Genomic DNA, 14,576 nt, shown 5'->3' with positions numbered 1-14,576 from the left:
AGTAATTTGGGAGGAGGCGCTGTAGCCATTTCATCACTTTAAAGAGAGAAACCGGAGATCAGGGTCCCAGAGTAACTGTAACCAGAGATCTGCAAACATCCAGTCTCTCTCCGCTAAGAAGAACCACGGCTGAGGCGAGAGCAGGGGAAAAAAAAGGCAGTTCAAACTCTAAATGTTCAGATAAAGACTAAACCGATTAGAACAGTATACAGTTAATTCTTGACTCATGCTGTGTAATCTGGCGTGCATGTGGAAAACAGGTCTATGAGACGGCGGGACTCGGGTGCAAAGAAGTTTGGTTGTTTGCCTGCTTGGAGGTGGGAAAAGCTCCGATCCAGGAAGCCCGAAGTGTGTGCAGAAGATGGGCTGCAGCGGAGGGTCTGTGTGCGTCCTGGCGCTTTGGCTGGCATTGCTATTGCCCCTGTGCCGGGCTCGGATTTACACCAACCACTGGGCTGTGCGGATAGCCGGGGGCTCCGAGGATGCGGACAGGATAGCACTCAAGTATGGCTATAAAAACTTGGGACAGGTAAGATCAGTTTGGGGTTCTTTGGAAAGTTATTTTTGCACGATCTGCCTTCCCTTCTTCGATGCTTTCCGTAACTTTATACATCGGCATGTTACACTTTCATAGTTGTATTGAACTTTTTTTGGGGGGGATGTGTATTGACATGTAGCTGTGCACCAGTCTTTATGGGTGATAGTTCAGCTTGCTTCCTCTGATGCTCACCAAATGTCCTGCTGTCCACCTGAACCCCGCTTTTAAAAAGACGGACTTTACTTTTCTAGAAAACGTGTCCGTTTTGAAATGTGACAGCGCATATGTCATCGATTTTAAAATGTGAATGTTCTCGATTTAACTGTATTTTTTGTAGTTGTTTGCATTAATATTATATATGTGCCTGAAGGATTACACATCTGTATGCATCGAAGGTGTAACGCTTCCATAGGGAATATGGACATTGTTACATTTGTAAAATTGAATTGCACATTTTAAAATTATTCTATGACAACAGGTGTTCGTATATACTTATTAATTAGAAGGATTGTTTGTTCAGTTAGCCTATTTATATATTCATTTTCGAATAAAGTTTTTGCGGGACATATTTTACTTATGGTTTACTCCTCTAAAAATATGCAAATCTAAATGGATTGGAGAAATACTATTTCCTTACAATGATTCATAAAACAAAATCATGACACTAGTTAGAGGTTACAGAGCTATATGTGTCAACTATCCATGCACAAATCGTTGACGTTAGAGGTCACTACTCTTTTAGGGCATTAATTTAACTTAATACAAATATTAATCATTAAGACATTTTATTTTCTTGTTGATGAAAAAATAATTGAACATCTTATATCCAATATAAAATAATATATCCAATAAAATATATATCCAAATATAAAATATTCTGTCTTAAATCCTCTCATTATTCTGTACTTTTGCTTCTCATTCAACAAATGACAAAGACCTCCAAGCAAAGGGTCTCACTTTCATCGAAATATGTTTTACATTCTATTCAAACCACACTGAAAGATGCAAATAAATGCAAAAATATCCCTCTGTTCTTAAATACAGGTATTTATGGGATTATTTTCCTGAAAGGAAGGAGTCCATAATTTGCATGCATACATACTGGCATACATAGGGATACATATTTGCATATATACCTGGAGAGACTTGAGTAAGCAAGGACTAATTAACAATCTAATTAACAACGGACTTTAAGTTGCTGTTAATTCTAAAACACTGCATATGTGATCAATATCCCCTTCCCACATACATAGGTACATACAGACAGACAGCTATTTATTTATTTATGGGCATTTAGGTAGGAAAGAGTATGCAAACTTACACCCAAAGGAGTCTTAAGACTGCAGAAGAAAATCCCTGGGTTGGTTAGTACAGGTCTGCTGAATGCTCCAAGTTGCATATTAAATAGTCAAATTTTACAGGAACACAACAACCATTATACTAGTGTAGAATCCACACCAATGTTCTTGATTTCCTATGGTTTCAATGCAGATGAACTTCCGGAGGCTGTAATGAGTCCCCAATGCAACTCTGGAGTGGTCATGTGTGTGGGCTTACACAAAATGCATGTGCCACTAATTGTTGTATTTTTTTAGGGCTTCTTGTCACCATCATAATAATTGACAGATCAACAGCTCTGTACAACACTATTAAAAAAAACAAAGTATGGTGGTTAAGTTCAAGCACTAAGGTGGCTGCTGCAAAGCTTTCTTGAGTTCAGTTTCAGACACTTTCACTACTACTGTTGTTGTATAAATGCAGATAGACAGCAATTCAGTTCAATCAGGTTCAAAAGGAGAATGAGCAGATTGCGACACAAACTTGTCATGAGTTTTCCTGTAAACTACACCCAAAGTTTATGTTCATACAACTGTAGCAGTTTAATGAAAAACATTATGGCGTTTGTATTGCACTACACATTTTCCCTACTATATCTACTATTTGTTACATACCTTGACCTTCACAGTTAACATTAAAACATTATTCATGCTTTGCTGTTTCACAGTAAATCGGGATTAAAAATAGGATATTACGTCAAAGAGGTGAAGGGTCTTCCTTTGTTGTGAACTGTCCCAATGCATTCAATCCAAGTCACTGTCACTTTCTCTTCCTACAAGAGTAATGATTATCCCTTTGCTTTTCTGCCTCTTATAACCTGCTCCTTTTCTGAGAAAAAAAACACCAAAAATACCCCAAAACCCAATACTGATTACTTATTAATGGTAACTCATCAATATCTCAGTCATGACGTCACAAGTTGTTCTTCAGAGTGCTAAAAATTACCATATTATTTATGAATGTTTTATTCATGTTCTTTTTTTTTTTAACAAAGAAACAACAAAAAAAGTGTCCAATGAAGGTAAAGGAAAGGTTGAATTTACAACCTTTACTTGTGCTCTCTGCATATTCTGTCCAAACGAAACGTGCTAAAGCTGCATTCATGTATGCTAAACGTTGTTTGTGCCAGTATTTTAACGCAGAAGATTCAATTGTAATGACTTTAACCCTGAACACATTTCATATTTTCATGTTGTCTTCTTTGTAATTCTGTGCATCTTTTACATGGTTAATCTTGGTTTTAATATGTTTGTTCAATTTGAAATGCTTAATTTATTTGTAAATATTTTATAGACTTAGACATTAAAGTGTTCATACCTGGTAGCTACAACACACATTTAGTCAAAATGTTGACTACATCAGTGTAGATATATACAAATATATGTTATGAATTTTTTATGTTATCAGTTATTAAGTGTATTTTACACTATTATATTTTCAGTTTTAAAATATATCAAATTACTGTAATACACAAAGTGAGGTACCAATAAAACACAGTAAGCTATGGCACACTTCTTATCTAGAAAGCACAACAACTAATGAAGTTTATAGAAACAAAAACTAACAAATCACATTTGCATGGAAACCAACAAACCATAAAAGCCAGTATTTTTAAAAATGTTACATTGTTTCTATGCAAGGTCAATTTACAAACTGAGAGTGGATATCAAGTAGATAAAAATGCCGGTCAAAGTTATTTGAACATATTCCACCTGGAAAATGGTTAAGGATACAGGTTAACGAAAAGCCAAGAAATGTAAACTATGCATTTCAGCCAGTTGAGTTTTAAGTTAAGTAGGAAACTTTTGATGTAGCTGTGTGGAAAAAAAAAAAAAAAAAAAAAAAACTTATACTTTTTACAGTATTCCTATTTGTAGGATACTAATGCTATTTTCTAGGTTGATTCTGTTAGTAATATTACAAGTTTCAAGAGAAGATTAAGGGTGGACAATCTGAACAATGTATTTTATTTGCCAAGGTGTAATAAAATTGTATATCAAGGCCAACAAATCAGTTGCCTAGGAACACAACAAAAAAGACTAAAAGTGCAAGGTTCACAACAGGGAATTTCTTAAGAATGCTGAAAATCGTGCTTGAGAGTGTCAGAATGAAGTGAAGTAAAAGATACAGAAGTTATCTGTGCTGTTAAGTTGTCACCATTTCTGAACATTGATTTACTTGGTGAATTTCCACAAATACCCCATATATGACCTACAAGTTTCCTTGAGAGGTTTATACCTAATGATGATGTCATGTCAACAAGCCAGTGTCAGTTTTTAAAATATGTGAAATACCAGAATAGTTTTTTTTTTTTTTTTATGTTCTCTGTACAGTATGTTAAGTCTAACTCTTTAGGGTCTTGAACTGGATTTCATTAATCTTCAAATATCCCTAAGACTTGGAAACCATTTAATATGGTTAATGATATACTTTGTTTAAAATAACATTTCCTGATTTTGAATGCAGAAGGACTGTCAATAGAGGAACCAGGTTTCCCCATATAAGTATGACCTGTGACTTCAATCTGAATGTTTGTTTTTGTTGTACTTTGACACTTTGAGAAAAGAGGATTCCTTCATTTCCTGCATGTGTCAGCTTGTTGAGAGAGAGAGAGAGAGAGAGAGAGAGAGAGAGAGAGAGAGAGAGAACTGTTTCCAGTGAGGTGATAGCTAAAGTCTCCACCTTTGACCCCTGCCGAGTGTTATTTACTGTTATTTACCAGGATAACTGCAAATCAGATGGATCACAGCAGTAAAAATTGGCTGAAATGTGTAACCATTATTACCCTGTAAAATCTGCTGGATATATTTAAGTCATACTGCTCCAAAGTACTACCAAAGCACAAAAAATACTATTCCCTTTCCCTGTGATAAATTATTTATTGGAAATAAACCCTATCTTGAATATGGAATTAAAAAGCAATCAATATGTTATGTAGAGAGCAGTTGCCATAGCTTAAACCCATGGGTTTAACCGGATGAAAAGCCTGAGCAATCCTCTTCCTGAGGATTCCCTTGATCCTATTTGTAAGCACAGCTTTAATGTATGAACCTTCACTGATTACACTGAGGTAATAAAGTAAAAAAGATCTACTTCAATAGACCTCCTTCATCTAAAGACTACTTCATTTGAGACCCTCATGATGTGGTTTAAAAATGTTGGAAGTCAGAGACTTTGTGGCTTTCAAACTCATTTAATTAGCAACATCAGCCCCAGGGCAAATTTACAATTGCCAATGGATTAAGTGTTTTCGCTCGCAAAGCAAAATATCAGTTTGTTGCAAATGGAAAATAATAACAGGACAGTATTAACATTTGTTTGTAATCTTTCATCTCACTTCAAATGTGTGAGAAGATATTAAGGAATGCATTCATATTTAATACTGATTGGTGTCAATCAGTTCTAGTCTGTTTTTTGTTACTTTGACCTTGATGTCATAAACGCTAGCAGGTTCTTCTCTTAGACTGTTATACAAGGTGTGCACCTGACATGGTTACATTCAATAAATTATTAATCAAGGCCCTTATCTATGCTGACAGGCAGTCAAGTTTGAGAATTTGCTTGCTCTTAGGGTTAGGCTCATTAATACTGTACTTTATGTAGAATTGCACAGATTTCTGACATTTACGATATTTATGAATTACAATATTGAGAGAGCATCAGTGTGTTCCCCTCAGTCATAGGCATCCCCCCAACTTTATGAAAGATGTGATCATTCATTCATACATGCAACATGAGGTGTACAGGTGAAATCATTCCCAGTCTTTGACATGTCTCTCCCTCTTTAACCTTCCCGAACAATTCAGCAGTGCTCTCACCCCCACTGTTGGACTTGCAATTAATGTTTCTTCCATTGCTGAAACTAAAGTTACGCCACTGCTTAAAGGGTGATGGATTTTGATATAGTGGGGCTTATGTGTTACTGTCTTGTGAAATGTGCTGGTGTACTATCATGGTGACTGTAAGCTTCAGGTAATTTGCCAATGAAGTAAGTTCATATCAGGTTCCTGTTCCTTGAAAAATAATCAGGGGTTTACTGTTACATTTGCAATCCAGTGTTTCAGTTGTAAATTAATGATTTATTTACTTTCAGGGAGACAATTTTGTGTATGCAAAATAATACTGTTTATATACACAATATATATATATATATATATATATATATATATATATATATATATATATATATATATATATATAATGGTTGCTTTCTCTACAGATTGGAGATCTGAAGGACTACTACCACTTTTTCCATAGTAGGACAATAAAAAGATCAACACTTTCCAGCAGAGGAAGGCACAACTTTATTTCAATGGAACCAAAGGTAAGAACATCCAGCTGTCCTGTGTTATTGAGAAGGATATACATTTTTAATGTGTAAAACTACACTACAAGGTGATGCGTGGATCTATAGTTAATGAGGGTATTGATGCCTATTCTTTTTACATTCCATCTGAAACTGTTGGAAGGAGGAGACCAACAGACTTGTATAAATACACATAGGACCTGCTTTTAGCATTGTATTGAAGTACACTTTACAATACATTGAACAAATATATGTATACATGTATATACATCAAAACCCCTAAGTCATGAAGACTGGGTTTGCTTGACACTGTGTCTTGTTGTTAACTTTGAGTGTGTGTGGTAAACGTAGAGATCTGGTTGCTTTCCAAACTGTGTTTCCAGCAGTAAATGTTTTACTTTTCTTTTCCGTACTTTTTGCTTTATTAATTTTCATCAGAAAATGTTTCCAAGGTATGTGAACAACAGTTTGAGTAACCACTGAGTTACAGAGATTAGTGGCTATCATGTGTGCGTGGGTACATGTGTTCATACATACAAATCTATTATTTTTCAATACCATTTTTAAAACAGGTCTATGCTTGTTTGGAAAAAGTGTTCTTACCTTGTCTAAAACTGCATACATCAGCAACATCCTCTTTAAATATATAGCTGTTGGAAAGCATTTGGATTTACAATATTTGTGAATGCTGATGTGTGCAGGATGTCATATCTTTGCATTTATTAGTGATACAAAGAAATGGTTATTAAGTTCACAAATGGGATCACAACTAGATCACTTTGTATACATGTATTCAAAAACATGTAGGTGGTGTGAGATTTGACATTTTGCAGATACAGAAAAGGCTAATGATGATCTAATGCATTTCTATAGGGAAAACACAACATAGTCCTAGCCTATATAACTAAAATTGTGCACAGGTTGCAGATTGCTGAATATACAAAACTGTGTAGATCAATTAGTGCCAACCTAATCAAAAGAGTAGTCTTTTGATGATTTCTCTAGGATGGTGAAAGGAAGCAATAGAGAAAGTAGCAATCATCTTACCTTACTGAAAGTCACAGTGAACTTGGCAGCAGTATTCCGTTACAAATTCTGATGCCTTGCTATTTAATGCTGTGAAAATAAAACATAAAAAAATAAAAAATAGTGTGAAATATCACTTACTCAATACATACCTATATTTGTATATCTGTGTAGTCCCAAAATTTTGAATGCAGTCCATTACCATGTGTTTTTTCCAAGCTTACTCCACCATTCACACCATGAATTGGAATGGCATCATGGTAGGAACTATGTGGTTACCAATCCATGGTAATGTGCACTGCTGTACATGTAATTGTATGTTCATTTGCCGCTGCAAAGACTTACTGTACCTTATAGTTTAATGGAAAGGAAAATCACCATCCCAAGAAGCTGCATAAAGCATTTCAAGGATGACTCACATTTATGTATAAGACACACCCATTAAATCTGTATGGCAGTGTGTAACCTTACAGGAATATCATGCTGAGGTTAGAGCTACAGTCTTGTTGCATTACAAAACAAAAACAGATGTTTCTCAGAAGACCTAAAGTTCACTTTATTTAGATCCTAGAAAATATTTCACAAGATTCATAATCTGTGTCATAGAATTCTGTCTTTTAATTCTATATTTCCTCTCCCCCCGCTGACCCCCTGCAATGTTTTCATTCACATCAATTCATGGCTTCAGTGTAAGCTTTTGTTTCCCAATTAGATTTGACTGAAGCCTTTGAAATATATCAAAAGTCCTTAACTCAATTGTGGTATTAGCCTGTTGTTGTCTCACTTGGTTATTTTCAGAGTCACTGCTGCTCAAATAAAGTAACCCACTGACATACTAACATTTATACAAAAAAATAAAGACACAAAATCTTCTGCTTACGTTGTTTTTTGCCCATGCAATGCGTGTCTGTGCTGGAAAATGTAATTATGGCACTGTCTCATCTTTTCTCTCTTTTTTTGAAATATATATTTATCTGTATTTAGTGTAATATGATTAGAGTGAATGGCATCAGGAAATCTAAACATTTATTAAACATTTAATCCTTAGCTGCTGAATCATCTCTTGCTATGGTCCATGCAATTTATTTCAAGTGTAGACTCGAGCATGTTAAATATGATTACAAATACCTTGTTCAATCCCTTACAAAATTATTAGGAATTTGAGTCAAAATCAAGTTCTAGCTTATCAGAGGTGTGTGTATGTTTTTTTTTTTTTAAACATTTCCATACTGTGGTGTCCTAGGTGCAATTGAAATGGTGATGATTAAGGCTACTTAACAATTCAAGCTGAAGATGCCCTATTCAAGTTTCTTTATATATCATTCCCTTCGACTTCCACTAACAATCCTAATTTATTAGAATTTATGCACTACATCAAGAAAGTAAACAGAGAATACATGTTTTTGTGATGTGCTTTATTTAAATACTGAATCTTCCAAAAGGATTCAGCAATTGTGTTCAATGTGTGAAATCCTACTCTGTGTAATGTTGGATTTTCCTTAGAAACCGTAGAATGATTTTGCTGTTTTGTAGATATGACTAGAAAGCCTTTTCGGTGTGCTTGTGAAGTGGCATGGTCTGACATAAACGGAAAACAAAGTATGCACACCAATGTTGTGGTGAATCTGCTGAGTGCTTGCCATTTTGTGGCAAGACTGCGGTTTGTCTTGGCTTCAGTTTTTTTAAGGAAAGTCTGTAGACCATGCTCTAAGGAAAACCAACTGGTGACTGGAACATTACTCATCATTTAATTTTTTAAATGAATAGGAGTGAGAATTAGCTGTATCCCTGAAAATATGTATTTAGTATGCAGCCTTGGCCATTTATGAATCGAGTCGTAATGTGTAGTTCTGAATGCTTAAGTTCCTTTACCTGCCTCTCTAGAGCTGCTTGTCTTTTTTCTGTTTAAATCCAGTCTTATCCCTTTCTGCTTGTCTAAATGTGTGTCCCTGTAGCAAGGTAATAAAAAGAAAAAGGTATTTCTTAAAGGTACTTCAAATGAGCCAGCACTGAACCAGAGAGATGCTGGCTACTTACTTACATGTGACACATGTGACCTGTAGTTATTTAGCACTTTGTAACAGTGCTTCAGCTGAAGGAAGTATGCAGACCTTTGTGCTTCTTCATGTACATAGTTCACTATACATTTTCTTTGTAAAAACACAATGTTTACATACATGTACACCCTAGATGTTTTTGATTTCTGTACAGCCCTGATTCTGGGTAGATTAGATGTGCTCTAGGCAAATGCATAAACATAATTGAAAGTACTTGTATAAGCAAAACGGTTAAATTAATGTTGTCAAGTTGAGAGTATTAATCAGTAAATCGTTTAATTAAGCAGACTACAATGACCACCTTGTGCTGGAAGGAATCTTGTCGTGAATTACCCATTTTATTATTTTATGATGTGTAGTCATGTTATTCTCAGGAATCAAGTGGAAACCCAATCTTAGTCATTAGGGATGCACCAAAATGAAAATTCTTGGCCGAAGCCGAAACCGAATATAATGAAACACTTGGCCGAAGGCCGAAGGCCGAATACCGAACGCATTTTTTTGCATTTATTTCCATTTATTTTGCCATTTGTTTTTACCATTGCATAAATGAAATAGTCTAAATGTGCTTTTTACTATTTTGTCTTGCTTTTCAAAGACAAAATCAATTACAAAACTACAATTTAAAACACAGAACATTAAACACTGTGCCAACAAAGCACAATATAACTTAAAATAAATAAATTAGTAAAATACTAATATTTTTATTTGGCCATCTTTGAGCCCCCCTTCTTGAATAGCCTATATTAGGCCTATAACTGACTGAGGGTGCATAAATGTGTGGTGAACATGTTAAAACGTGGCAATTATTCAGGTAATTAATCACTAACAAAAGATAATTGCACACCTGTATAGACTAGACAGGTGTGTATGAGGGAAAAGGATCTGGATAGAAAAAACATGTTCCCACACCGTTTCTACTTGCAAGTGTTAAAAGGTCTTTGACCAAAACCCTGCATTTTGTTGAATTATAACGCTTGCTAGTAGAGGCGGGAGCATCGTTTTCAAATTAATCAATCACATATGCAATAACATGGCAGCTAATGGGGATCTGTATAAACACACTAACACATGAGAAGCGGTGTTATATGGTGACACATTATTGCTCTTCATACTCCTCTTCCTCTTCAGTGCTACTCCCTTCTCTGGGTCTCTGCACGTCATTAAAAGGATTTCATTGGATTGGCTAGATATTCAACTGTCAACTCTCACGCATGTAGTGTCAGACTGTCGTGTCGTGTATTATTGTTTCCCGACATTATCACAACTTTTTAATGTCACAATTTCAGGTTGTGACTATTTGTTTTATAAAGGAATATTTTGCAATTACCGAACAATATGTTTTTCTTTTTCATTTTGTATACATTTTCATTCAATTGCCAGTTTAGCAATGTGACCTGCAATGAAAATGCATTAACGTTAGTGTCCTTGTGGCAATGTTATCCGGTCACAACAGTGAAATATAAAATGTATAAGACCTATCTATCTAGCTAATTTATATAGTCTACTTGACTAAACGATTGGCTTTTCCTCTCCACACAACACTCAGACTGCCGCTCTGTATTCGGAAACATAACTGTGCGTCCGAGTTCCACCGAATACAGAGTAAAGAGCAATAGCTGGTTGCTATTTGATCACGTCCTCAAAAACGTCATCGTTCAGTAAAATTTATTTGGTCTTTTCACTTATTCGGCCGAACACCAAAAGTGCTTTTTTTGCTATTTTCGGCTGAATAATTTTGGTTACCGAACATTCGGTGCATCCCTATTAGTCATTCAGAACTGGTTTCTTCTGGATTTTTGAGCCAAGCTGGTGATGACCAGGTGTCACAACTGTATTGCATAAAAGGTTTTCTATTGTTTTGATCAATTTGGGTTTCTGAGAACCTTAATATTCAGACAATATACCAAACTAAATGTTTTCTGGAGACATTTTCGAACATCAATGGTAGAGTTTTCTCTGCTGTAGGCTATATGAAAATTAAGTTGTGTGAATATGCCAGTAAATATGTTCCCTTAGTTTGATGTAAAACTATAAAGTACTATACAACTATAAAGTTTTATGTACAGTATTGTTTCTGTGTTAATGTTGTTATGCTGATGATAATGCAGGTGTTAATTTACATAGTAATTCACTACTAAAATTAGCAAGTGCATGAAACATCTAATATCCAATTAATAATGGTAATTAAAATAAATAAAATGTTTACATAAAAATTTAATATGGGTCTGTTTGTGCACAGATTGTATTGTACTTTCTCATTACCTTTTTCTTCCCGTTTTTGTGGAAAGAAGTGAAGGCTTAGGAAATTGAATGGGCTATCACATTTTCAATTAAACAAATGAGTAGAATGGTAATTTCATCAAATACCACTTAATATAGTGAAGGGAAACTTTATTTGTATTTTAGATATATCACCTCTATTTAAATTTGAACATTTATGTTTTTGTAATTAAGTTTCCTACACCTCGTGACTTTTCCATTTCTTGTGTCGTGCTCTGGTTCACTTTTGTACACTAAGATCACCTATAATTTTTTCCCTGTCTTGTGTAAACGCCCTTCCCGTACTTTTGGCATGACTTCAAGCTGACATCCCCGAGGTCATTGGCAGAATGAAGAAATTACAATGCATACAATTTGCAAATTTTCCATTCCATTTTCCATTATATACAATTACTGGTGCAGTGTATGGACTGGCCTGATTTAACAAGATTTGTTTTGAAGACTTACAGTAATGCATTTCAAAACTATTTATTAGAAAGATAATGTTAAAAAATGTCAGGTTGCACAACACACATGATAAAGGCTAAATTGTCAGTTTGTGTAAATTTGAATGATTTGTTGATGTACTGGTTTGAAAAAAACCTTCAACATTATAAGGTTTCTGATTATATGTAGGAGATTAATATATACAATGTTTCTTCAAACAACTTGTTTCTGATTAGTAAGGCCTTGAGGTATCCATTTGTAAGTTTTCAAAAGTATACAGTGAGGGAAAAAAGTATTTGATCCCCTGCTGATTTTGTACGTTTGCCCACTGACAAAGAAATTATCAGTCTATAATTTTAATGGTAGCTGTATTTTAACGGTGAGAGACAGAATAGCAACAAACAAATCCAGAAAAACGCATTTCAAAAAAGTTATAAATTAATTTGCATGTTAATGAGGGAAATAAGTATTTGATCCACTATCCGTCAGCAAGATTTCTGGCTCCCAGGTGTCTGTTATACAGGTTAAGAGCTGAGATTAGGAGCACTCTCTTAAAGGGAGTGCTCCAAATCTCAGCTCGTTACCTGTATAAAAGACACCTGTCCACAGAAGCAATCAATCAATCAATCAGATTCCAAACTCTCCACCATGGCCAAGACCAAAGAGCTGTCCAAGGATGTCAGGGACAAGATTGTAGACCTACACATGGCTGGAATGGGCTACAAGACCATCTCCAAGCAGCTTGGTGAGAAGGTGACAACAGTTGGTGCGATTATTCGCAAATGGAAGAAACACAAAATAACTGTCAGTCTCCCTTGGTCTGGGGCTCCATGCAAGATCTCACCTCGTGGAGTTTCAATGATCATGAGAACGGTGAGGAATCAGCCCAGAACTACACGGGAGGATCTTGTTAATGATCTCAAGGCAGCTGGGACCATAGTCACCAAGAAAACAATTGGTAACACACTATGCCGTGAAGGACTGAAATCCTGCAGCGCCCGCAAGGTCCCCCTGCTCAAGAAAGCACATGTACAGGCCCGTCTGAAGTTTGCCAATGAACATCTGAATGATTCAGAGGAGAACTGGGTGAAAGTGTTGTGGTCAGATGAGACCAAAATCGAGCTCTTTGGCATCAACTCAACTCGCCGTGTTTGGAGGAGGAGGAATGACCCCAAGAACAACATCCCCACCGTCAAACATGGAGGTGGAAACACTATGCTTTGGGGGTGTTTTTCTGCTAAGGGGACAGGACAACTGCACCGCATCAAAGGGACGAAGGACGGGGCCATGTACCGTCAAATCTTGGGTGAGAACCTCCTTCCCTCAGCCAGGGCATTGAAAATGGGTCGTGGATGGGTATTCCAGCATGACAATGACCCAAAACACACAGCCAAGGCAACAAAGGAGTGGCTCAAGAAGAAGCACATTAAGGTCCTGGAGTGGCCTAGCCAGTCTCCAGACCTTAATCCCATAGAAAATCTGTGGAGGGAGCTGAAGGTTTGAGTTGCCAAACGTCAGCCTCGAAACCTTAATGAATTGGAGAGGATCTGCAAAGAGGAGTGGGACAAAATCCCGCCTGAGATGTGTGCAAACCTGGTGGCCAACTACAAGAAATGTCTGACCTCTGTGATTGCCAACAAGGGTTTTGCCACCAAGTACGAAGTCGAAGGGGTCAAATACTTATTTCCCTCATTAACATGCAAATCAATTTATAACTTTTTTGAAATGCGTTTTTCTGGATTTTTTTGTTGTTATTCTGCCTCTCACTGTTAAAATACACCTACCATTAAAATTATAGACTGATCATTTCTTTGTCAGTGGGCAAACGTACAAAATCAGCAGGGGATCAAATACTTTTTCCCCCCACTGTATAATATACAAACTTACATTTATTACAGAGTGTAGTATAGAGATGAATGCTGCAGGATTCTGTTAATGGTGTCACCCATTAGTGACCTTTTTATGAATGACCCAGTGCTAGGTGAAAGGTATTTTGCAGTGTGTGATTGAGATTATTAACATTAAGATAGCTGCAAATTACAAAATTGGCAGCAACTCAGGGTACTAGTGGAAAACTCACTGCAGCCGCATTAAAGACATGGACTCAGAGGAAAGTTTAGTAAACAATTTCAACTGGGTCAGTTCAGTAACTTCTCTGAGTCATCCAGTAAACAAAATGATTGTATAACAATTGTGATGTTAAATCCAATACCATGTTGTGAAGCAGATTATGTGGCCAATTGCCTAGATGTACACATTGCCTTTAACTCTTTGCTCTGGATACAATCATTCCACCTATCTACAACATAAAACAATCTAATGCAGCAGGAACCTCCCCTCAGGAGACCCTTGGAAACCAGAGATTTATCTCACTAATCCCTTAGTTCAAAGTACAACAGTGAAAAGAAAAATAATAGTCTTGACTGAAGATTTTCTCGCTTGGTCTGGAGAAACAAGACAAACATCTTCCTTCTTTCTCTGAAGACCCATCTCTTCTTGGTTGCCATGAGCATTTTTCCGAATGATCTTCATCCACTGGTCTTCCATCCCCTCCCTTTCTGTCCCTTTGGTCTCTATTTTTGGCATTAATCATATATACCAT

General features: G+C 36.1%; 1 protein-coding gene across 4 annotated transcripts in view; it reads left to right on the top strand.

The window, feature by feature from the left end:
* The first annotated feature begins 13 nt into the window (after positions 1-13).
* Positions 14-14,576, top strand: part of pcsk5b (proprotein convertase subtilisin/kexin type 5b) — a 117,824-nt gene continuing 103,261 nt past the window's right edge. For 2 of the 4 annotated variants that reach the window (XM_066711135.1, XM_066711134.1), the window contains exons 1-2: positions 36-529; positions 6,096-6,200. In XM_066711135.1, coding sequence (XP_066567232.1) covers positions 362-529; positions 6,096-6,200 — 273 coding nt within the window. In that variant the 5' untranslated portion in view covers positions 36-361. Of the gene's footprint in view, positions 530-6,095; positions 6,201-14,576 lie in introns of all 4 variants that reach the window. The other 2 variants (XM_066711133.1, XM_066711132.1) reach the window with 2 other exon arrangements.

This window comes from Amia ocellicauda, chromosome 8 (assembly GCF_036373705.1).
Source record: "Amia ocellicauda isolate fAmiCal2 chromosome 8, fAmiCal2.hap1, whole genome shotgun sequence".
NCBI classification, from domain to species: Eukaryota; Metazoa; Chordata; class Actinopteri; order Amiiformes; family Amiidae; genus Amia; species Amia ocellicauda.
Note: the sequence above shows the minus strand (reverse complement) of the source record. Positions and strands in the feature narration are given on the sequence as shown.